The 25,205-nt window shown below is 48.5% G+C and overlaps 3 protein-coding genes across 4 annotated transcripts; all 3 read left to right on the top strand.

Annotated features, from left to right (window-relative positions):
- The first annotated feature begins 3,174 nt into the window (after positions 1 to 3,174).
- On the top strand, positions 3,175 to 4,121 carry LOC117851781 (uncharacterized). The gene has a single exon (XM_034733681.2). The coding sequence runs from the start codon at positions 3,190 to 3,192 to the stop codon at positions 3,637 to 3,639; it is 450 nt and encodes a 149-aa protein (XP_034589572.1). The 5' UTR covers positions 3,175 to 3,189; the 3' UTR covers positions 3,640 to 4,121.
- A 4,939-nt stretch (positions 4,122 to 9,060) lies between these two features.
- LOC117851736 (uncharacterized) lies at positions 9,061 to 9,633 on the top strand. The gene has a single exon (XM_034733613.2). The coding sequence runs from the start codon at positions 9,126 to 9,128 to the stop codon at positions 9,477 to 9,479; it is 354 nt and encodes a 117-aa protein (XP_034589504.1). The 5' UTR covers positions 9,061 to 9,125; the 3' UTR covers positions 9,480 to 9,633.
- A 151-nt stretch (positions 9,634 to 9,784) lies between these two features.
- Positions 9,785 to 13,153, top strand: LOC117851737 (uncharacterized). Of its 2 annotated transcripts, none has more exons than XM_072293022.1 (3): positions 9,785 to 12,411; positions 12,680 to 12,751; positions 12,858 to 13,153. In XM_072293022.1, the coding sequence occupies exon 1, from the start codon at positions 11,982 to 11,984 to the stop codon at positions 12,384 to 12,386; it is 405 nt and encodes a 134-aa protein (XP_072149123.1). In that variant the 5' UTR covers positions 9,785 to 11,981; the 3' UTR covers positions 12,387 to 12,411; positions 12,680 to 12,751; positions 12,858 to 13,153. The 2 variants fall into 2 exon arrangements, with proteins under 2 accessions (XP_072149123.1, XP_072149122.1); XM_072293021.1 differs by having other exon boundaries at positions 9,785 to 12,517.
- The last annotated feature ends 12,052 nt before the right edge of the window (positions 13,154 to 25,205 follow it).

Below are 25,205 nucleotides of genomic sequence, written 5' to 3'. Positions count from 1 at the left end.
AGAAGTAGTTCAAATTAAGACAATGCATATGAAATTACATGTTAATAATGTCATATAGTTTCTACTGTTCGTTGTTGTGCAAGTGAAGAGGGATCAAGTTTGTTCAGTTGTATTTTTGTAGCACTAACTCTTTTGTGTAGAAAAATCAAGTTGGTTCAGCTGAAGCTGAAAATGGAGGGGGTTCATCTTTCATTCAATTGTGTAGCAGGAACACGAGGGAAATAAGATACTAAAGTCACACTCTCTTCATTTTGCAGTACCAATTGCAAGTCTAGTCTAGTCTGAAATTTCAATGCAAAATAGGGTATACATGATTGAACTTCCAATCCAAAAATCTAATAAATGAACTGAATAGAAATAAGAAAGGGTGGGATTATGGAGAAAATAGACACCTTACTCTCTCCGTCCCAAAAAGAATGCAACTCTCGCTTCTCGAGGAGCCAAATAATTTTAAGTTTGACCAAATTTATAAAAAAAATTAACATTCACGTCTCCAAATAGATTTAGTATGAAAATATATTACATGATTAATCTATTAATATTTATTTTGTAACATAAATATTAGTACTATTTTGTATAAATTTGATCAAATTTAAAAGTGATTGAATTCTCGAAAAGTGAGAGTTGCATTTTTTTTTTTTTTGAACGGAGAGAGGCCGGCAGCCGCCTGGTGCCTCCTTCCGATCGGCAGCGTTACCGGGGCGCCTGCTTGTTGGCTCCTTCCGGCCAGCGGCGCAGCCGGTGCGTGGAGAGAACTGGAGGAGCAAGGAGCTGAGGAGGAAGCAGCCAGGGGCGAGTTCACGAAGGCTCCGGCTCCGACAGCTGGCGGTGGCGGCGGCACCAGTCGCGTGATGCGCCGTCCGACTCGCGAAGAATCGACGAGGAGGACGAGTGGAACGGCGGTAGTCCCGTAATCAGATTGTTTCTCCCGTGCGGTGGTGGACTTGGCCTCTCTTTTGTTTGGGCCAAAACTGAAGGGAGGTCCTGGAGTTTGTTGGGCCGCGACTAGGGCCACGGCTCGGGTGACCCTAGCCGCAGGTCCGCCTCTGTACAGCAGAATACGCCACCTGTGCATCATAGAAGAAATGGAAAATATGACCTCATTTGTTCAATATATGCCAACTTCATTGGCATTTTGTTTCTCCAAGATTCTGTGCATTCTATTGTGTGCAACCCAAGATACACACCGCCTATAAAAACACTAAAGAAATTAAGAAACGAGACGACATGAGAAACCCATTTACGGCTTTCTTTTTTCAATTTTCCTTTTTTTGTGCAATTTCGCAGCAAAACAGATGAGACACTTAAGCATCCGTTTCTAAATTGTGCATTTGCGGAAGAGGGACGGGCCCTTCTGAATCTCTTCCCCTCAGCCCATGATAGGCCCCCTTTTGAAACGCTTGAAAATTCAGACAGCAGCTGCATACCTCCATTCTTAATGCAAGTCATCATCTTCAAGAGTTGGGCAATGTGGGCATTCAGCCAAGTCTTGCAAGCTGCAAAGCAATTTTGAAGGAGGAGAAAATACTTTTTTTAAATTGAGGCATGACAAGACAACTTTATATAATTTATTTGTTTTATCCTTGATTCCCTCTTCTTTTGTACTATTCATTATAATCGGTAGGGGGCGATCCCTTCAGTTGCTTAAGAAAAAAATCCACCACTATGCCAGTTGCGAGGCAGTCCACGATCAAATACCCTGTTTTCAGCCGGCGGCGCGCGTCCGGCCGCCACCAGGCATAGGCCTCGCCTCCCGGGTGTGCTCTTCTTCCATTCCCCCAGTCGTTTCCAGCTAGTTTTTTTTAACGTAAAGCTGGCAGAGATTGCTGAATTTCTATTAATTAATAGAGAAGATGTTTAACGTGGCCTAGGCCTAAAAAAAACTCTGCACAGTTAAGGCTAAAATAGACTATTACTCCTCAAAATTGGTGATCGCTCCGAAGTGTTTGGCTCCTGCTAGCACTTAGCATCATGCTTCATCCTTTATCTTTCCGAGTAGTTGGCCGTGCTGAAGAAATGTTCGCTCGAAAACTCTCACGTTGCGTTCCTTGCACAACTCCCAATATACCAAAATTATCAGAGATTGCCATCCCTTTAGAGGAACTCCGGTCATGGAGCCTACGGCTGACCACCAACCGTTTATGGACGTGATCACGTGAAGGCCGTCCAATCACCTCTCGAGGAGATGTGGGCTGCGACCCAGTCGAAAATGTTGTTCCACACAGTCAAGCTATACCAGCATTAGGTGAAAATGTGAAGTATGTTCTCATCTTGGGTATGGCAAAGCATGTACACTTTTTTGGTTCGGCCATCCTCGCTTAATCAGACGATCTGCTGTCCATAGCCGATTCTGGAACACTAGTCATGAAAAGAACTTGCACTTTGGCGGCGCCCAAGTGCGCCAGATCAAGTGTGTGTTCCATGGGTGAGATTGTTGATCCAATGAACTGAGCCTCGTAGGCCGATGCTGTCGTGTACTCGTCGTGCTTGGTGAACTTCCAGACGATTGAATCCAGCAAATCAGGGATGAGTTGCACGCCTCAGTCTTTCCCAGAGTTGGTAACTTCCAAAAGTCTTTACCCGTTGCCTATTGTTATTGTGATTGTGGTGGCGGCTGCAAACAGGCAGCGATCTTTCCAGCTAGTCTTCCAACCAGCCTATGGGTGCAGTTCCAGGGACCCTGTGCGATCACGCCCCGGTTAGCTTGATTGGTGACTCTTCGGTTCAGGTCAAGCAGATGAGGACTGGCGCCATGAAGAAACGCTCGAGCAGCTCGTCCTGCGGCGAGAGATCAGGGGATGTATGGAAATGGAACTATGGATGCAAGAGCTCCACCCATCGGACGGACCGCTGCAGCTGGCAGATCTCCGGCACGAACATGGACGCCGACGCCGTTGCCAGTTGTCCATGCGCAGGTGGAAGGCATGCTGCAGAGCGACGATCTGGCCGCCTAGCTACGTCCTGGACGGCATGCTCGTTTCGTGCCTCCTTTCCTCGGATGCCGACAGGTGTGTACGGCTTCTACAGTACCTCGGGGCCGCGTCGGACAAAGCACAAGTCAAAGAAAGTTCCGTTTGCACGCGTCTTCTCGTGAAAAAAATGGTTCCCGTGTTTACAGGTAAGACGTAACGTCGCTGTGTGTGTCATGGCTGAGGAGTACTCAGGTTCACTGCTATAAATACAGGGCATATGGAGCGACGTCCGGCCAGCAACCAGAGCCTCCCGGCGTGGCCCAATGGTTCACCAATCACCACTCTCTCTTCTTCCCGCTCGAGGTTCGACGACATGGACCGGCAACCGGCGCTCACCAAGCTCGGCTTCGCCGTCCTGGGCTGCAACTCTGTGCTCGCCGTCTACAACTCCTGGGGCCACCCGGACTCCGTCGCCTTCGTGCTCGGCGCCGACGCCGCACTCGCGCTGCTCTTCCTCTGCCTCTGTCAGTTCGAGCGGGACCGAGGCGGCGCCGGCGCCCGCGGGAGAAGGGTGATCAAGGCCGCCGTGTGGGCTCTCACGACGCTGCTCACGCTAATGTTCGCGTCCAGGGTCGCGCCGCTGATGCCGCCGGTCGTGGCAGCGGCGGTGTGGACGATGGCGGTGGCGACTGCGATAGCCGGCTTCTGGGCTTTTTTTCTTAATTAAATCCCTGAGGAGGAGTCGCCATCTGAGAGAAGATCGGGTGCTCCGAATGTATCTGGTGCTCCCGATGGATGCGAGCCGTCGGATGCATCGTGGACGCACCAGATGCACCCACGGCTGGTGATGATGTTGGACGGCGGGCACAATTTCATTAAAGTGAAGGGGCTAAAATGCAAATATGTTTCACTAGCCGTGGGTGCGTCTGGTGCGTCCGCGATGCATCCGACGGCTCGCATTTTTCAGGTGCACGGGAGCACCAGATGCCCCCGGAGCACCCGATCTTCTCTCGTCGCCATCTTGCACTCCACAGCACAGGGTTCCTGCAACCCGTTCAGTTACTCTATATAATTATGTTGTTTTATTAGGCTAGTTTATTTTTTTAGCACTCAAAGTTTATGTATTTGTTCCATCAGCTACTCTATATCCACGATCGACGTCAAACCACTTTATTCCTTGGATACTATATAAAATTTGTGCTTTTTTTTTTTTGCCGTGGCCGGATTTCACAGAGGAAATATGTCAAATTTCTCGCCCCAGGATTTGACTACGAGATACATACTCAACTTCATCTCCAGCGGACCTCCAATCACCTCTATTAACTATGACAAGCTTTAGAGTTAGGAGTTCCGAGCAGGGGTTTGGGGGTTTGAAGGTAACTTGTGATAACTGAACATGAAGGGACGTCGAGAGAAGTCACCGGTCGCCGTGGTGAAGGTGGGTATCTATTGGGTAGAGATGGTGGCACGAGCATTATGTTGTCAATAGAGTGGTTAGGACCAGGAGTGGTAGAGGGTGGTGTGGTGATGGTGCTGCCAGATCTGAGCGCAAGGGGGTGTCTTGGTTGGTTTGACAACGGAGCCCGATCTATTTATGAAAAAAAGTTTGTCGACACTACTGAAAAACTGAGCATTGGTTCTAGTCCTTAGTATCGGTTGATTTTTTACCCAGTACTAATGTGAGCATTAGTACCCGGTCTAACGGTACATTAGTACCTGGTGGAGGATCCAACCGGTACTAATGGGTAACCTTTAGTACTGGTTGGAGCTCCTAACCAATACTAAAGGAGCTCCCAACCTTATCCTCCGCCACCCCCGTCTTCCTCTCTCTCCCCCGCCTCCTTTTATCCACTCCCCCTCCCCTCTCTCTCCCTTCTACCTCTCCCTCCCTCTCACGTCCCTCTCTTTCCTGCCGCCACCACCAATCCCTCTCCTAGCCTCGGCCCCGGCCCCGCCCCCTCCCCCTCCCTCTCCTGCCACCCCTGCCCCTCCCCTTCCTCCTACTCGCCCTCATCGGCAGCAGGGCAAGGTGCAAGGCAGTGCTTAGGCGGCGGGGTGAGGTGCGGGGCGCACGGAGGTGCTCGGCGACGCACGGGGGTGCAACGGCGCGTGGGGGAGCGGCGGCCAGCCGGAGGTGGAGGGGCGCAGGGGTGCGGCGGCGCACATGTATTTTCCTTTTCTTTTTTGCTTCGAGGCTGACGGCGGTGGCAGGGTGGCAAGAGGGAGGGTGGCGGCAGGGGCCGGTGGGAGGGCGGCAATGGCAGGAGGGAGGGTGGGAGGGCAGCGGGATTTCTTTTCTTTTTTATTTTTTAATACCCTTTAGCATTGGTTATTTGATCCGGTACTAAAGGTTTCCCTTTAGTACCAAAGTGTGGTGCACGTGTGGTGCCCGACGCTAACGAACTAACGATAAAGCTGAGGTACCTAGAGAAAGGGGGGAAATAAGGAAAAAGTCCGAAGGAAGAAGTCCATCCAACCTCACCTCACCTTGATTTTGACCATCGAACTGCAAAACTAGGAATGTTTTACCACCCAACTCTAAAACCGTTCATATTTGGTCATCGAACGGTTTTGGTGGGTGGTTTTGTTGACGTGGACGCCACATGACGGTGGGTCCACTTGTCAGCCCTCCTATCTCCTCTCTCTTTCTTCTCTCCTCTCTCCTCTCCTCTCTCTTTCTTCTCTCCTCTGCTGACAGCCGCCAGCCCCCATGCGCGGCCGCCCCTACATAAGCCTCCACCGTGCCAGCCTTCAGTCGACCTCATCCACCCATGCCTCCCTGGCCCCTCCTACCTCCTCCTCTCCCCGATGGGACTTGGACAGGGGAGACACGGGGGACAGCGGTCGCCGGAGGCGTAGGGATGGCCGGCATAAGAGAGAGGGAGAAGAGAGAAGAAAAAGAGAGAGGAGGGGATGGTCGGCGTAGGAGAAAGAGAGGAAGGGGATGGCCAACGTAGGAGAGAGGGGGAGAGGAGAGAAGAAAGAGAGAGAGGAGGGCTAACATGGCGTCCACGTCGCCATTGTGGCATCCACGTCAGCAAAACCATCCACCAAAACTACTCGATGACCAAATATGAACGGTTTTAATAGTTGGGTGGCCAAAGATTCCTAGTTTTGCCGTTTGATGGTCAAAACCAAACTAAGACAATAGTTAAATGACCAAAAATGAACTTCTTCCAAGTCCAAATTACTCCCCTCAAGTATAATCAAAGTCTGGATAACCCCTAAAGTATTTCTTGGTTCAACTCCATGCACAAGTGAAGTTTTAAGTTCAAAATTTTGCAGGATGATAGTAGACAATATAACACATGTTTAGAAAATATATCATGAATTTTTCATCACTATTTTATTAGGTAGGATATTTATAATAAAATTTATCATTGAGATACAAAATTATATAAAAACTAATGATGAAAAATTCACAAAATATATTTTTAATATTTATTATGATGTTCACTACCATCCTGCAAAGTTCCAAATTAAAATTCAACTTGTGTATGAAGAAACAAAAATAACAAATTACATTATGAGGTAAGTTGAACCAAATAGCATAGTTTAGGGGTAAATTGAACCAAAATATAGCATAGTTATCTGACCTTTCGCACGAAGGGAGTAATTTGAACCTTTTCAAAAAAAAAACAAAGAACAAAGATGGCTTGCCGGCTTGTTCACATGATGGCTGCGGCGCCATGTTCACATTTTGATGTATGCGTGTGTGTGTGTATGCATGGAGGCCCCGGTACTGTTCGCTTTTAAAGCTCAAACTGTTCTCAAACACACGCGTGGATGGCGCCAAGCTAAGGGACCATTTTTGGAATTGGTTCTGCCAGAGGCGTATTTGTGAGAATCTTTCGCAAAAAGGGCTAAAAAACAAAAAAGTCGGAGACATCCACCGCGGCATCGCGGAGTTTTTACCAGTACTCCTTTAATTTGGAATCGCTTCACGTGTACGTGTTTAACTTTTTCCACTGCTTTAATCTACCCTAGCTACAAAGCTTACCCATTGCAAATTAGAATGAGTATCCAGTAGCCAGAAAATTTGCCAAACCTACACGACGTAAGAAATTAAGGAAGGGAAGAAGAAACTAAGAGCGAAAAGGACTTTTCGCATTAGTCTCATCATGCGTATGAAGCGTCGTATCTGCACATGGACGAGCGGCGGGCAAAGCCTGAACTTTTTCATTAAAGGGTGTGGAAAACCACGGGTTAGATCAGCAACTCCTAGCGCAACTCAAACATGGAAGAGTACATAAGATTACATCCTGAGTTGTGAGCACAACCCAACAAAACAAAGAAGACAATAGAAAGAAAGAGGAGCATAGCTCCCAAATGAAGGCAAAGACCACGATTTGTACAGGTCAAAACTGATCCACCATTCTCCACTTAGTACCGAGACCGAGCAACATACTTGCTAGCTTCACACAGCCATTGTGCTACCCACTACCCCTCGTAGCTATGCCTCGCTGCTGCCGCCCTCCAACGTCCAACAAAGGGAGGAAACCTTGAAGGAATGAGGGACCGCCACAACAGAAAGGGGACTAAAAGTGGAAAGAGAATGCCAACCAAAGTTTTGCCAGAAACACTGACCTCCCTTGTAGTTAATGGCAGCACCTTTCGCCGCACATCCGGCCCCCACCTACCAACTATCTAACGCCCAACAAGGGGAGGAAACCTTTTAAGGAGGGATGGTCGGCTACAATGAGCGCACCCAACATTTAGTTTGATGACACCACTAACAAGGAGGGCAATGACGAAGCAGAGGCGCCAGACACGGACACGTATCAAATTGTGGATGAAGCCAAACAGCCACACAAGTCAAGGCCATGACCAGGGAAAGAAGAAGACGTTGTAGCTTAGGGTGAACTCACAGGCTTCCTTGTCAGTGGACCGTGCGGAGGTCAGTGTCCTCCTCGCGCACCGAGCACAACGCTTTCACTGCAGGACCACCAACAAGACAAAATGCTGCGAGGCAATGAATGGAGCCATGGACACCTAGGGCTTCAGCAGCCCTGCAAGCAGAGGTAGGGCACCTCCCACGCACCGAGCGTGGCACTTTCGTTGCAAAGCAAAATGGTGAAGCCCAACCATTTGCTATCAATAGGGAAGACAAAGTACCTCCAGAAATTGGAAGTACCTATGCCGCCACCGCGGTCATCCCCAATGGTGGCCGGCAATGGAGCCAGGAATCCACCCATGGCACTCCGCGAACGTCGCGCGCACACAACACTGCTGAAAACAACGCTAGAGTCCACAGGACCCTCACTCCCAGCGCGTCCCGGTGATGACGGGCTACTCACCCATGGATCGTCGCGGGATGACGCAGGGCAGCAGGGCCTCGCTGGTGAAGTGGAAGCCCAATCCGGCGAGCCGACGAAGCAGCAAAACTTGTGAAGCTTGAGCTCGATGAGACAAGGACCGTCCCCATGAACGCCCTCCCATGGATCTGGCAGGGGAGGCCCCAACAGGCTAGGAGGCGCTAGATCCGGGCATGCCGGTGCCAGATCTGCGCACCGCCAGCCCAAGGGCGACTGCCGCCGGGGAGAGCTTGCACGGCATCAGCAAGAGGAGGGGGGAGGATGTGGAGAAGGAGGAGGAGGGGGGCTTCTTGGGGGAGGAGATGCCCGCCGCTACCCTCATCGCAGTCGGACGGACTTCCGCCGGTGAGAGCTTCGGCGGCGACGAGTTGGAGGGGAGGGGCGAGCGGCGCTAAGCGAGGGAGGCGGCGCCGCTCGAGTCACCCCTGGGGCGACGCCAGGGGCGGGCGTCTATTTTTTGGACACTAAGAAGTCATAATAAAAGTTGAAGGATTAGATTGGTCGATTTAAAAGTTGAGGGACGAATTTGACCCTCGAATCGAAGCAAAGTTGAGGGACCCAACCCTCAGCCCATGATACCCTCGTGATTCGTGAAGATTGTCTTTGGGGAAAAAAATCATAGTTGTGCTAAGCTAGCGACGGGCGCTGTCGGCTCTGCCACCGATAGGCTGGGGCGATACTAGTCGGCCATGCTCCGTGCACGCGGGGGCTTGAATACTGCTGCGTAGGTTTGCTGGGGGATTAATTTGGACCTTTTCAAAAAAAAAAAGACGGCTTGCCGGCTTGTTCACATTTTGATGTGCGCGTGTGTATATTATAAATATGGAGGCCCCGGCACTTTTCGCTTTTAAAGCTCCACTGTTCTCAAACGCACGCGGCGAACACCTCACGCGTTCGCATGGACCGCCGGCAATGCTCGGCGCTGACCAAGGTCGGCTTCGGCGTCCTGGCGTGCAACTCGGCGCTCGCCATCCGCAACTCCTGGGGCAACGCGGGCTCCGTCACCTTCGTGCTCGCCGCCGACGCCGCGCTCGTGCTGCTCTTCATCTGCCTCGCTAGGTTCGAGCGGGCCGCCGGCGCCGGGGGCAGGAACAGTCTCAAGGCCGCGGTGTGGACGCTGACGACGCTGCTCACCGTGATGTTCGCGTCCAGGGTGGCGCCGCTCATGCCGCCGGCCGTCGGCGCCGTCGTATGGGCGATGGCGGCGGCGACTGCGGCCGGTGGATTCTGGGCCTTCTTCCTCAATCCCTGATATGCTAGATCTGCTGCACTTGGTTTCCGAATGAAACCTGTACTCAGGTAGTGTGTGTTTTATTTCTAATGTTGTATATGTACTACTGGGCATGGTCCCTTTGATTGTCTGTTTTATCTTGGAAATAAAAGGTTGCCCTGATATTTCGGCACCATTCTCTGATTGTCGATTGTTGCCTGTTATCTTCTCCCATTACCATTCTCGGCACCAGGGCGACTGCAGTCACCTGGCCGAGGTCTTGGACGAGTCGTGGTTTGCATGACATCCCACAGCTGCACAGGCGCTGGAAGCCTAGCTCGAACATGGTCGTCTACCCGCTGCCCATTGACACCGGCAGCGGCGCGGTTTTGTCGTCCCCGTCGCAATTTCCCCGCTCGACCACACCTCTTGCAGGTTCCAGATGCAGGATGCAGCCGGACACCTCGTCGTCGATCGTGGCCGCCGTCTCCTTTCCCCTGGCGTCGCGTTTTGGTACAGGCACCCCACCATTGCCGTCAGGTAACCACACGCACGCTCGCTGATCTGCTCCTCCTAATTTGGCACACATTTTTGTCTAACGTGAAGTTGGTCTTGCCAAAACTTTTTTGGCATGGTTAGGAACATTGTGGACAACTAATTCGCCACACATTTTTGGCAGTCCATGACGGTGATGTTAATCCAGCCATTGCTCGCCATAGGTCGACCGACACCTCCTCCCCCTTGTACCTCAGCCCCAAAAAAGATCCTTTTTTGCATCGTCGCTACTACCCTAAACCTTATAGTCAACATGCGGCTGCACCATGGTAGCTAGTGTGAAGGAGACAATGTATCTTTCGTTTTGAAAGGATCTCTTCTCGGCCACGCACGAGCAGGAAAAAATCGTTTCCCTCGAAAAAGAAGAAAGAAAAATCGTACTCCTAACAACGTGGTTACGTCTAGACCGCGTGTAACCCGTGTGTGTGGTCGGTGTGGCTGGGCCAGGAGCCGCGACCACGACCTGTTTGTTGGCCCACCATGTGATTCCAATGGGCTGTGCCGACGGCCTCTTCCAGGCTTTTGCTGCCAGCCTTTTTACGTCGTCGTCATCGTCGTCTCAGGAGGAAAATAAAAAGGCTATGACGAATACTTCGGCCCATATTGAGGATCAGATCAAACCTAGAATTCCTATCTATTTCGGAAAGAAAGTATTCAAATCATCTTTGATTGTTTAAGATTCGTGTGTAGTACAATAAGCGAATCAAATTGGAGCAGGTGCCAGCACACGAGCGGTTTAGGTGGAGCTGTGAACAGGTGTCGGTGCGCGAGTGGATTGGATACTTGCATGCGTGGCTAGTTCCTTTGCATGGTGGTGGATGTGTGAGATTACTTTTAGATTCAAAATTTTAATCTTATTTTTCTCCTAAACCGTAAATGTGTTTTGGATTCTGATTGAACCATGATATTTGTTGAAATCAATACTACAAAATGAGATCCAATATGACTATGTTTTGTTGTATTTTTAAAAATCAACATTTTATATGAACTATATCAACATTTTTTAGTAAAAAGGTTGGTGCATATCAAAAAATTGTTGAGCTAAAAAATATTGGTGGATGAAAAAAAAGTTGGTGCTGAAAAAACTGTTGAGCAATGATGTTGATGAGTGTAAAAAATTTAAAAATGTTGGTACGTATAAAAAATGTTGGCCAGCTCAAAAAATGTTAGTAACAATTAAGCTAGATATTTAAAAAAATATTGACGAATGTCAACAAATGTTTATATATGTTAAAAAAATAGTATGCATAGACTTAGTATGAGCTTTAAAAGATTCCGGAAGACATATGGGAGCCCCGATCAAGCCACCGCAGCCATGGCTATGGAAGCACATATATAGTGTAAACTATGTGTAAGTGTAAACTATGTCAGCGGCGACGAAGAATGACGCTTGTCCCTGGAAGATGATGAAATATCACAAGCCATAGACATGGAACCTTCGCCTAGCCATCTAGCGTTATCCGTGGCCCGCAAATGGATAGGAGGGCTTCGATGGCAGCCTTGAACAGCACGGGACCCCGGGCAAGTCACGTGTAACTTTGTGTGATCGCGTATGATCGGTGGCTGGGCCAGGCCCAGCGAGGCAACCACGACTGTGTTTTTTGATTTGGGCTAGCAGACAGCGAGGAGGCTGCTTGTGGGCTCGTCTCCACCGTCCATGGAGTACGTGCTCCATGCATATACCATGTGAATCTGCATGTTGTGATCGTCTCTGAAGTCTGAAACTTATACGTAAGGCCCTGGTTTTTCTTTTTTGCACGAATCAGTAACTAGCTAGTGGGGCAGCCCGACCATCAAATTCGTAGGCCGGTTCTATATTTTTCTTCTTAATAAGGCAATAGGCAACGCGTTGCCTTCGCTTGCAAGCAAAGACGCAAAGTTGGTCGGTTTCGCACTCAACCTCAGTGAACCCTTGACGACCTTATTAGCAAAGTTGCAAGAAGCTCTCGATCGAGCTCCGAGCAAAGCCCAGTTCTCGCACCAGACCACATGGATAACCGGAGAGAAGAAGGCCCCGCCGATGCCCGCGGCCTCGTCCGCGCGGGCGTCGTCCTCCTGACCGTGACCTGCGCCGCGGCCGCCTACAGGTCGGCGGCGGCAGGGGACGTCGGCTCCGTAGCTTTCGTGATCGTCACCTACGGCGCGCTCCTCCTGCTGCTCCGCTTCCTCCGCGCCTACGAGCTGGTGATGGCGGCGCCGGAGGCGGCCGCCGACGATAGAGTGCGGCTCATCAGGCGCAAGGTCTGGGCTCTCTGCACGCTGCTCACCGCGATGTTCGCGTGGAAGGTCGCCGGCGTCGTGCCGAGGCCTGTCGCGATCGGCGTCTGGGCCGCGGCCGCTGCTACCTCTGCGGGTGGCTTCGTCCTCATGTTTCGTCAGCAGCGTCGCCTCTGACGGACACTTCATCTGCATGCAAGTAGTAAGATGCCCCTCGATCGATCGATAAGTATCTTGCTTGTTGTCTTGTTGGTGGATGAGCTAGCAGCATGATCTCGTCTCCAGTCTCCTGTTTGGTGAAGATTTAGGTACGTGCAGTATGTATGTAGTACCGGAAAGTAATCGTTTGAGCAACAACTTATTTAATTTATCCAATCCTATCGATCATCCAATTTCATTTCTGAGAATTATCATATCGTATAGTATATGGTTGAGAAGATCGATCACACTGATCTCGATCGATGTTGCAGGGTATTTGGTTTGGGCATCGATGGAGGAAGGGTGTGAATTAAGCTCCAATAATGCATACACGGGATGCCATGGTACCTGTTTGTTTTCTTTAAAAAAAATTGTATGGTACTCTGGATTATTGGATCCATCCTATCGCCTCGATCATGATCATGGAGTTTTAAGCTTTACTTTTGGCAGGTTAATTACCATGGACATAATTATGTGATTGGCTGATGGTACGGTGAAGGACATGGACTTTGATTGATTTTAATGTAAATACGGTGGTTCGAACAACCGGGGGTACGTGTGCAAAATGGCGTGATAATGTAGTGTTTTCGATGCAACAATCAATATAAGCTACTCTTGATTTGTGGTGCTGTAATGTTGCTTGTGTCAATTCAATTCATGTAATTGTTGGAAAGTAAAACATCGTAACTAGGGTATTTCCCTACGGTTTCGTAAACTTTCCCTAGGAAGCAAGGTTTCTTCAGTCATTTTTTGTACTTGATTTGCAGCTAAATACTCAGATTTGGAATGTAGTGTTGGGCCAATTGTCCAAACAACGTTAAAAACTAGCAACCCAAGAGCGTTCGTAGCCACCGCCTACGCGGCGCTGCTGCTGCTCCTGCGTTTCCTGCGCGGGTTCGCTGTCCTAAGCCGCTGCCTGGTTCGCTGTCCTAAGCCGCTCAATAACTGATGGAGAACTCACCTCCCATCCAAAGTTTTTTTTCCCGATTATCTTTGTACCCGGAATTAAAAGGTCTTTAATCCCGAGTCAAAAATAAACCACCGATGGCCATCGATGGGGGGTTTTAGTCCCGGTTGGAAAAACTATCCGGGACTAAAGCCCCTCTTTAGTCCCGATTGTAACGGCTAGTGGGTTGAAAAAATTTGGCGGAACGTTTTGTCCCGGTTCCGGTTGGTAATTCCAATTGGCACTAACCAACCGGGACTAAAGGGGGGGCTTTTTTTCCGTTGGTGTTTCCAACTGGGATAAAAATTCCTCACCTATAAATTCACCTTCTTCCTCCGCGAGCCCACTCAGATCGAGAGCTCCAGACTCCTTCTCCAAGGCGAGCAAGCAACCTTAGGGAGGTGCAGCCTGATTTTTTCCCCACATTTTTATAGGGATTTTACTTATTCAAAGTGTTGTAAAGGTTAGCTACTTCATCCTCTCTTCATTTATTTTTATTATATTTTGTTTTATGCTTTTGAGATAGAGAAAAATGAGTTTTTTAGAATAAGGGAGAATGGAGAGGATTTATCTATACATGTTTTTGAGGTAGAATTTGATAGATAGCTTGCTTGTCATATATAATTCGTATTAGATAAAGAACTTGATCAATATTTGGTATGGGAAAAAATAGAGTAAATGTGTTTTTAGTATTTAGTCATTGCAATAAAATTAAGGTAAATTAATTGTAGGTGTAAGAAATAGAATTTGGTCATTGCTACAATTTTTCATGTCACTCTAATTTAACAATAATTCTATTTCTTTGACCAATAATTTATTTATCTCATTTTTATTGCAAGGACTAAATATTATAAACACATTTACTCTATTTTTTCCACCACTATTTTGGTTTGTGCTTTTTTTTATCTTGGGCTCTCGTATAAATTGTATAACCATTTATCTCGTAACCTTGGAATTTCACGATTGTGCTAGAAGGTCCCCTGACTAACCAAGCGGGTTTTTTGTAAATCGTGGAGTTACCCATAAGGTGCTGATGCAACCAAGAGGGAAAAGTATCCATGCGATGATGTATAATCTAGGCATCAGATTTCGTCGGGTATTGGAAAAATAGAATCTACTTGTGTTCCTCGATATACGGAGCCACAAAGGATGATTGTTTGCAGAACCGTGGAGTGTGTTTTCTAGAACAAATCACTATCATTGCTCAAACTTGATTTCCTTCGAAGAGTGCCCGTCCCCATAGCCTCCCCTCGTGGCGTGATGTTAATCCCCAATCGAATTAATTGAATCAATAAAATCAACACAAAACTCAATAACCTACTCTGTTCCATATCCCTTGGCGATGTTTCCTTCTGGATGGGCACGATTAAGAACATAGTTTTTTAGGACTGACATGAACCTCTCGAAAGGTCACATATTATGCAGGAATAGTGAACCAAGAGTAGTAATCTCTTTGACTAGGTGAACCCGGAGGTGCATCAAAATATTGAAGAAGGATGGTGGAAATACCAACTCAAAGTTGACAAGACATTGTACCACATCGTTCTGTAGCTTTAGTAGCTTGGTTGGATTGATTGCCTTCTACAAAATTGCATTGAGAAACGCGCATCAAAAACCCGAAGAACTTGTTTAGCCAGCTTTACAAGCGCCAATCGTGCATTCTTTGGTAGTATACCCAGTGCAACCGGAAGCAACTGGGTCATCAACATGTGGCGGTCATGGGCCTTTAGATTTGTGAACTTTTTTCTTTCATATTTATTATTCACTTTATATTCAAGGAGTAATCAGACGGAACCTTGATACTATTCATGCACTCAAACATGATATTTTTCTCCTCCTTGCTGAGAGTGTAACTGGCAGGACGTAAGTAGTGTTGTCCTTTATCTCTCTTTTCCGGGTGTAGGTCATCTCGTTGCTTCATATGTTTCAGGTCCTGGCATGCTTCCAATGTATCTTTTGAGTTCCCATAACAACCCATAAAACCTAGCACATTCACGCAAAGATTCTTCATCAGGTGCATCACGTCTATTGTGTTGTTGACCTCTAGGATTTCCCAAAATATAGTCTTCTTCTTCCACATGGGTGCACATCCGTTATCATCGTTCGGAACAGGTTCGCTACCAAGACTTTTTAGAAAGACTACACTTACATCCTTTATCATCATAAATACACGCTTTTCATTACGGTGTGCAGGTTTTTTACGATGGTCTGGTGCCCCTTTGAAATGCATCCCTTTCTTTCTTAACGAATGGTTAGCAGGAAGAAATCGACAATGGCCCATATACACGACCTTCCTATAGTGTTTCAAATACATATTGTTTGTGTCTTCTAAACAGTGGGTGTAGGCTCGATATCCCCTGTTTGTCTATCCTGAGAGGTTAGATCCTTTTGGCAAAATAACCCCTCAGCCAAAAAGTCATGTATGTCTAGAAGTCGGTGGAGTAGTTACCACCTGATGGCTAAGTGTTGACGCCAGATTTTGTCACAAGTGAAATCGGCGCCAGGAGAAGAGGAAATGGGAAAGTACAGTTAGAAATCGGCCGAATGATGCTACAGTACGGGATCGGCCGATGACTTCTGCCTCGCTTAACCCTTGGGGTTCGGATCGGACATGCCAGGTTCCCGATCGGTTACCCCTTGCCGATGAGGAATCGGCCGATTAGGAGGTTGGAATAATTGGGCCGGTATGGGCTTAGAAAGGAATAGAAGGATGAAGGGGAGATCAGCCCGTGAAGCGTATAATAACCAACCTAGTACGAATCGTACTTGTAAATATTCGTTTTCTATTTGAATTAGGGATAGAGTTCTAGTCAGATAAGGAGTCGTCTGTACGGGGCTATAAATAGCTACCTTTGTAGATCTGTAATCATCAACTATTCAATACAACCAATTACTATTTCCTCGCACTTACTTTCAAACAGGCGACTTCGCCAAATACTTTCTTCTTTTTCACGAGTTCGTACGGGTTGGCAGGGCTGCATCAACTTGACCGCCGGCCGATCTTGTAAGTTCCGTTTATCGAGTAAATTCTAAGCTTTAACTTCGGGCGCATCGCTGTTGTTTCGTTTAGATTTATTCACCAGTTATCGATATTTACTAGAATTGTAGGTTTTACCTGTTCTTCTAGTTTTTATCACCAGTTATCCAGCTAGGAATCGGTAGTTTCGGCTTTTCTCACATTCCGCTATTTAATTTATTTATCCCACTCATAGCCGATTAGATCTGTTCCTAGTGTTGCTACTGTAGCGTTGTACCGATTACTTCAGACTAGTCATCGTTCATGCTGCTTGATAGTCGGTTGCTTCATAGCCGATTTCTTTATTACGGCAAATCGGCCGATTCGCTGATAAGCTTCCTCGAGATCGGAAATTTAGCCGATCGTGACTTTTGAATCTGACACGTACTCTTCCTTGCCAATCAACAGGTCAGATTGGCTAGCACGCCGCGCGAACCGCACCAGGGCAATCACCCGAACAGGAGTTAAGCAGATTCTCCCGGGTCGTGTGTCGGACGCTGGGGATTCGGTTGACCGATTTCTAGCACCAACACACTTTTGGCACGCCCGGTGGGACCAATACAACCGCCACCATGTCGAAAGCTGCTGAAGTCTCCGAAGATAACGTCATCGAAGTAACAGAGGCAGATCTCAGGGACGACCAGAAGGAAGAACTCGAGAAGCAGACGGCACAATACCGGAAAGTTTGCCTGCAGTCCTTCAGTCGCACCAGAAGCGGGGAGACTATCAAAAAGTCTCCGTTTCCAACTCCCCGCCAGATCACAATCACCGAGGACTCGGACAGGATGGCCGAGATGGTTCAACAGTCCGTCTACCACGCCTTCATTGATCAATCCCCGATGCTTGCAAATACGGTGTACAATGCCGTCATCAGCTCCTTCGCTAACGGGGTACCTCAAGGATACAAGGGACCGGCTTATACTCAGCCGATTCCACCGAACAAGGGTTATCTAAATTCGGCTTCTCAGCCGATCCAATTTCCTATTGGGGGTTCAGGCGCTTCATCATCATCAGTTCCTATGGGGTATAGTGGCACACAACACCTCCAGCCACACCCCGTCCAACTGTCCTCTTCGCCGTTCCCTCCAGTTAGCCCAACGCCTTGGGGGGCACCATCAGCTACGGCCGTTCAAGATCAATCGGCCGGTCAGGGAAGTCCCCAATTCCAGGCATCTTTCCAAGCAGCCACTCGACCAACCATGCCGCCGTACCAGCCTGTCACACCAGAGATGAGTAAGGCAGCAGAGCTCGTACTATACGATGAAATGAGTGGCTCATTCAAACAGCCGACCCTGAATACACAGTCGGCTTTCACTCAGATGCCACCTACTTTCACTCAGCATCAGGCCATTCCACCTCCAATATACCAGCATGTGCCAGTCCCTCAGCCAACAGTTTACCAGCAACAACTGGACTAGTCGGCACGTATAGCAGAAGTGATTCAGGAACAATTCGGCTTGAAGCCGAAGGTACAGACTTACACTTATAGGACACCATACCCGTCTACATACGACCTACTGCCGTTTCCCCATCGGTATAAAGTTCCTGACTTCACCAAGTTCTCGGGGATGGATGACACTTCAACTGTGGAGCACGTGAATAGATTTATCATCCAATGCGGAGAGGCAGCTGCGCAAGATGCTCTACGGGTGCGGCTATTCTCATCATCCTTGTCCGGGTCGGCCTTCCAGTGGTTCACGACATTACCGCCGAACTCGATTATAACATGGGCCGATTTGGAAATACAGTTTCATAAATACTTCTACGCCGGGGTGCATGAGATGAAGCTGTCCGATTTGACCAGCCTCAAGCAGAGAAGCGACGAGCCGATATCCTCATATGTACAGAGGTTTCGGGAAATCAGGAACAAATGCTACTCTTTGGCTCTAAACGACGCACAGCTGGCTGATATAGCCTTTCAAGGTCTCCTGCCCCACATCAAAGAAAAGTACGCTTCACAGGAGTTCGAGAGCTTAAGACAAATCGTCCACCGATTGTCTGGACAGGAGGTACGTTCTTTCGATCCACGGAGGAACTTCCAGAAGAAGGTGGCGTTCCTGGAAGAGGTTGAAGCCGAAGAAGATGCTGAGGTCGGTCTTGCAGAGTGGGTCAAGGGAAAGAAGCCAATATCATGCCCGTTCGGCAAAAAAGAGCCAGAAACGTTCGGCTTTGACACGACAAAGGCCGATAAAATCTTCGACCTTCTCCTCCAGGAAGGACAGATCAAGCTCTCGCCATATCATACGATACCTTCTGCCGAACAACTGAAGAAGGTGAAATATTGCAAGTGGCACAACGCTACATCCCATGACACTAATGAGTGCAAAATCTTCCGGCAGCAGATACAGTCGGCCATTGAGCAGGGCAGACTTAAATTTGAAGTGCCAATAAAATCAGCCAAGCCGATGAAGATCGATCAGCACCCCTTCCCCACCAACATGGTTGACACAGGAAAGAACTCGCTCCAAACAAAGGTGCTGACGTCCGAATCGGCTAAAAAGAGTGTGCCGTAGACCCCAGAAATCAAGCGACGCCTGAAGACGTCAAGGGGAAGCGGCGGATGGAGGATGACGATGGCGAATCAGATGAGCCACGCATTACTTCCCAGTTCCTGCTCCAAAAATATCAGCGTCAACATGAACACTCAAGATCCCAGAAGAAGCGATGCGGCGACACGAAGGTCACTGGAGATACCCGTTCTTCATCCACTGTTGGGAGAGCAACCTCAGGCTACCTTCGGCCGATAATTGCCCTGAATGCAACGGCCCGTATCGTAACAATCGGCCGTTCGACAGATCTCGCTCCAGAGACGGGAGACCAGAACTGATCAACAGGAACCAGCACGACCAAGACGACCGGCGCCCTCCCGTGCGTGATCGGCTGGGGGGCAGAAGTGACCGATATGACCGGTCGGAAGACAGACGCCATAACAGGCCGGGGGGCAGGTTTGATCGACATGACCGGCCAGAAAACAGGGCCAACGTTCATAGCCGGCTTGAAGAGATGGCCGATGCTCGGGTGACAGATGAAAACCCTTTGGGACGTGAGCCGGAATGGGAACGTGCCAGGCCGAGAACCAAACCAGTAAACCCTAGGTGGTGTCCCGATGGATTGACCAAATCACAAAAATGAAGGATCCAACGTCTCCGCCAATGGGAGCAGCAGGGGGAGGAACAACAATGCATGACGGACAAGAGGGAAGGCAGGTCTCAGGTGTGGCGCCCCAAAAGAAACGACAAAGGAGGCGACGAATCGGCGGGCGATGAATCGGCAGCCGACATCGGTATGGTTTTCATACTGCCGATGGAATTCATGACCCCTGCCGACCGACAGGATGTGGCGGCGATAGAAGAACAGATGGCACAACTGGCTTTGGAGCCAATGATAGCCACGTTCGAGAAGCCCGAAGACGACAAACGTCAACATCTGAAAGCGTTGTTCCTTAAAGGGCATGTCAACGGCCGACCCCTCACCAGGTTGGTGGTAGACGGAGGAGCCGCGGTCAACATCATGCCATATGCCGTACTCCGGAAGCTTGGGAAAAACGATGATGACTTGACCAAGACAGACATGATGCTCAAAGACTTCGAGAGCAACGTGTCTCCCGCTCGCGGCGCCCTCTGCGTCGACCTCACCATCGGCAGTAAGACCCTTCCCACTACCTTCTTTATTATTAATGGCAAGGGATCCTACAACATGCTACTCGGCCGAGACTGGATACACGCAAATTGTTGCATCCCATCGACGATGCATCAATGTCTTGTACAATGGGTCGGTGACAACATCGAGGTGGTCAATGCCGATTCCGCGTACAACATCGCGGCAGCCGACACGCAACAGTGGAGTTGCGAAACCGTCAAGTGCATATCCGGAAGAGTATGGGATACTGACTTCCTGAAGGTGTCCGATTTTGGCCTACAGCCGATCCGAGCAGTCGGCTCCGAGGACTCAGATTAAATGGATCAGTTCGCCCGAGAAGATGGGAAGCTAGGGCACGGGTTCACGTCGGCCGATTCATTAGAGATGATAGACTTAGGTGATGGCACCAAATCAAGGCCGACTTATATTAGTGCAAATTTAGACCCGGAATACAAATGTAAACTGACAAATTTGTTAAGAGAATTTAAGGATTGTTTTGCTTGGGAGTATCATGAGATGCCTGGATTAGACCGTTCTATTGTTGAACATCGGCTACCCATAAAACCAGGATATCGGCCGTATCAACAGCCGGCATGGCGGTGCAATCCTAAAATTCTACCAGACATAAAAGCCGAAATAACTCGGCTAATCGAAGCAAAATTTATTCGGCAATGCCGTTATGCCGAGTGGATCTCCAACATTGTACCAGTATACAAGAAGAACGGAAAGCTACGCGTGTGCGTTGATTTCAGGAATCTTAATCAGGCCACACCGATGGACGGATACCCCATGCCAACGGCCGATGTGCTGATAGACGCTGCCGCGGGACACAAGATTATTAGCTTCATGGACGGAAACGCTGGGTACAATCAAATACTTATGGCCGAAGAGGACATACCCAAAACGGCCTTCAGATGCCCGGGCCACCTTGGTTTATTCGAGTGGGTGGTGATGACTTTTGGCTTGAAAAACGCCGGCGCCACGTATCAGAGAGCCATGAACTACATATTTCAAAAACTCATCAGCATTCTGGTAGAAATCTACATCGACGACGTCGTAGTTAAGTCCAGAGGACACGAGGAGCATCTGGCCGATTTGCGAAAAGTGCTGGAATGCACTAAGAAACACGGGCTGAAGATGAACCCGAATAAATGTGCTTTCGGCGTGTCCGCCGGACAGTTCTTAGGATTCATGGTGCACGAGCGGGGAATAGAAATCAATCGGAAGACCATAGTGGCTATTAAAAAAGTCGTGGCCCCGCAGAATAAAACTGAATTACAGTCTTTGATTGGCAAGGTGAATTTATCAGAAGATTCATATCTAATCTATCTGGGCGGATCCAGGCTTTCACACCACTATTAAAGTTGAAGCCCGACCAGGAGTTCATATGGGGGGAGGAGCAACGCAAGGCACTGGAAGATATCAAGCAGTACTTGGTCTCACCACCGGTATTGGTCCCTCCTCAAACTGGTAAGCTGTTCAAATTATACTTATCAGCCGATGAAAAGGCTATTGGGTCAGCTCTAGTCCAGGAATTCGAAGGAAAGGAACGAGTGATCTATTATGTCAGTAGAAGACTTCTGGACGCTGAAACAAGATATCCTCCAGTGGAGCGATTGTGCCTATATCTTTACTTCTCATGCACCAAACTCAGACACTATTTACTATCGGCGGAATGTGTGGTCGTATGCAAAGACGACGTAGTAAAATACATGCTGTCACTGCCGATCTTGAAAGGACGAATCGGCAAATGGATTTTAGCCTTGTCAGAATTTGACCAGCAGTATGAATCGGCGAAAGCCATCAAGGGACAGGTCATGGCCGATTTCGTCGCCCAACACTGCAAGCCAGAGACTACCTTCGTAGAACCAGCACCTTGGACTTTATACTTTGATGGATCGTCATGTGGGGTTGGATCAGGAATCGACATCGTCCTCATATCGCCTCGGGGGGCAAATTATGATTTTTCTCTGCCGATTGAAGCCACCGCCACTAACAATCAAGCAGAGTACCGGGCTGTATTGAAGGGTTTACAACTACTAAGAGAAGTCAAGGCCGATTCTGTTGAAGTCTTCGGAGATTCCATGCTTATTGTGGATCAATTAATCGGGAGGTCCGAATGCAAGGACGATGTATTGAGAATTTATTATGAAGATTGCCTGCAGCTCTTAAAAGAATTTAAATCGGCAGTAATCGAGCACATCCCAAGAGATCACAACGAGGATGCCAACAAACTCGCCCAGCACGCATCTGGATATCGGCCAATTCTAGGCGCTATGGCTCTGGAACTGGCGACCGATGACTGGCGAAAAGAAATTGCCGACTACTTGAAAGATCCGTCTAAGAAAGTGGATCGACGAGTGCGCTTCCATGCTACTAAATACGTACTGCTTGAAGATGACTTGTTCTACCGAACACTTGACGGCGTCCTACTCAAATGTCTGGGAACAGAGGAGGCTAAGACTCTGATGGGAGAAATCCATGAAGGGGTATGTGGAGCCCACCAGTTGGCCCATAAGATGAAATGGATGATCAGGAATAATGGGTATTATTGGCCAACGATCCTCGAAGATTGTTTCAAATATTATAAGGGATGCCAGGATTGTTAGAAATTCGGGAATGTCCAACGTGCACCCGCATCGGCCATGAATCCCATTATCAAGCCATGGCCGTTCAGAGGATGGGGAATAGACCTTATCGGCCAAATTTACCCTCCATCAAGCAAAGGGCACAAATTTATTTTGGTAGCTACCGATTACTTTACCAAATGGGTGGAAGCAATTCCGTTAAGAGCCGTGACATCGGCTACCATGGCCGACTTCGTAAGGGACCATATCGTCTACCGATTCGGCATTCCCCAGACTATTACAACCGATCAGGGAACAATGTTCACATCGGGGGAATTCGAAGAATTCACAGCCGATATCGAGATCAAATTGTTAAACTTCTCTCCGTATTACGCCCAAGCCAACGGCCAGGCCGAATCCTCCAACAAAGGGATAATAAAGTTAATCAAAAGGAAAATAGAGGAGCAGCCAAAGAAATGGCTGTAGGGATACGAGGAAGGCTACACTAGCGCAAAACAAAATTTCTACCACGTAAAACCAGGAAGAACTGCCGTATAAGGATCACGGGATTACCACTCGACGCACTACTGGTGCGGAAGATGTAGATATGCGTCGATGCAGTGAAGACGATCACGTAGTCGTACGTAGTCGATCAACTAGTTGATCACGTCAACGTCCAGCAGCTCGTCCACGTGCAGCAAGATCTCCTCCGGTGCCGCGGCTCGTCGTTGGCTCGTCGGCGGCTCGTCCAAGTGCTGCAGGCGCAACACCTCCAAGGTATCCACACGTGCAGGGAGGAAACGTCGCAAGTCGGACTGCTAGATCGGCGAGTTGCAACAGGCGAGGGCGTGGGAGGCGCGGCAGGTGTGTTTTGCCAAAAAGGTGTAAACCCTAGGGTGCCCCCACCCCTCTATTTATAGAGGTTCCTGACGGGCCTCTGGATCCGAGGCCCATTAGTACTTCTAAACCTAATCCAACTCGGATCTGATCCGAATTGGGCTTTCAGCCCCTTAAGTGTGTGACCCTATGGGTTCAGACACGTATAGACATGGCCCGAGTACTCCTACTCGGCCCAATAGTCGGCAGCGGCCTCTAGCAAGACGTGCCAACTCCTATACGCACACGAAGATCATATCAGACGAACCATCACAACATAATATACATGCTATTCCCTTTGCCTCACGATATTTGGTCTAGCTTCAAGCCGACCGCTCTTTCTCGATCCTGTGATTCGGAATCCCTTTGTAGGTTAACTCTTAACCGTACGTAGCATGCCATGCATTTTCGGATCCGATCACTCGAGGGGCCCAGAGATATCACTCTCAATCAGAGAGGGGCAAATCCCATCTTGATTGACCATGTCTCATAGCATGCTTCTTGACAAACCCGAAAGCTACCTTTATAACTACCCTGTTACGGCGTAGCGTTTGATAGCCCCTAAGTAGGTCGATCCACATCTAGAATACATGCGACAATCTCAGGTCTAAGGACAAAGCGTATATGTTGTTTAAAGAGAGAACTACTTCTCGTGTTGGGTCAGTCCTAGCACATGTCTCCACATGTGTCCACATTATTAGTTCAACATCTCCATGTCCATGACTTGTGAAACATAGTCATCAACTAATACATGTGCTAGTCTAATATTCATGTGTGTCCTCACATGAACTCCGACTAGGGACAACTTTAGAATAACCATACAAGTAAAGAGTTTCACATACAATTCACATAATTGCAAATCAATTCAAGTAGCCTTCAATGGATATTCAATAAACACAACATACAAATCATGGATACAAATGGAATATCATCATCTCTATGATTGCCTCTAGGGCATACCTCCAACAGTCTCCCACTTGCACTAGAGTCAATCTAGAAGGTACCTAATACCCATAGCTCTTACATGCGCATCATGCTTAGCCTGCGGGAGTGGTTTTGTCAACGGATCAGAAATGTTCAGATCCGTGTGTATTTTGCATATCTTGATCTCACCCCGGTTAACGAAGTCTCGAATGAGATAAAATCGCCGCATTACGTGTTTGTTCTTCTGGTGGTTCCTTGGCTCCTTTGCTTGCACAATTGCCCCATTGTTATCACAGTAGAGATTCAATGGGCTGGACGCATTCGGGAACACACCAAGCTCAATGAGGAAATTCCTTATCCAAACACCTTCCTTCGCGGCTTCCGAAGCCGCGATGTACTCAGCTTCTGTCGTAGAATCGGCCACCGTCTCCTGCTTGGAACTCTTCCAACTAACAGCACCACCATTTAGCGTGAACACAAATCCTGATTGTGACTTTGAATCATCTCTGTCGGTTTGGAAACTAGCATCGGTGTAACCTGTTACAACGAGCTCCTCCTCACCTCCATAGACGAGGAACATATCTTTAGTCCTTCTCAAGTACTTAAGAATGTTTTTCACCGCTGTCCAGTGACTCTCACCTGGATCAGATTGGTGTCTGCTTGTCATACTTAGCGCATATGAAACATCTGGGCGAGTACTTATCATTGCATACATGATAGATCCAATAGCCGAGGCATATGACACTCTACTCATGCGATCCCGCTCATCAGCAGTCGAAGGACACTGAGTCTTGCTGAGATGTATGCCATGTGACATAGGCAAGAACCCT

The sequence above is a fragment of the Setaria viridis genome, chromosome 4, assembly GCF_005286985.2.
Source record: "Setaria viridis chromosome 4, Setaria_viridis_v4.0, whole genome shotgun sequence".
Lineage (NCBI taxonomy): Eukaryota > Viridiplantae > Streptophyta > Magnoliopsida > Poales > Poaceae > Setaria > Setaria viridis.
This window is presented reverse-complemented; position numbering and strand designations above follow the sequence as displayed.

Excerpts from the sequence above, each read along its gene's own strand:
- LOC117851781 (XM_034733681.2), top strand. The coding sequence starts at position 3,190 with ATGGAGCGACGTCCGGCCAGCAACCAGAGCCTCCCGGCGTGGCCCAAT.
- LOC117851736 (XM_034733613.2), top strand. The coding sequence starts at position 9,126 with ATGGACCGCCGGCAATGCTCGGCGCTGACCAAGGTCGGCTTCGGCGTC.
- LOC117851737 (XM_072293022.1), top strand. The coding sequence starts at position 11,982 with ATGGATAACCGGAGAGAAGAAGGCCCCGCCGATGCCCGCGGCCTCGTC.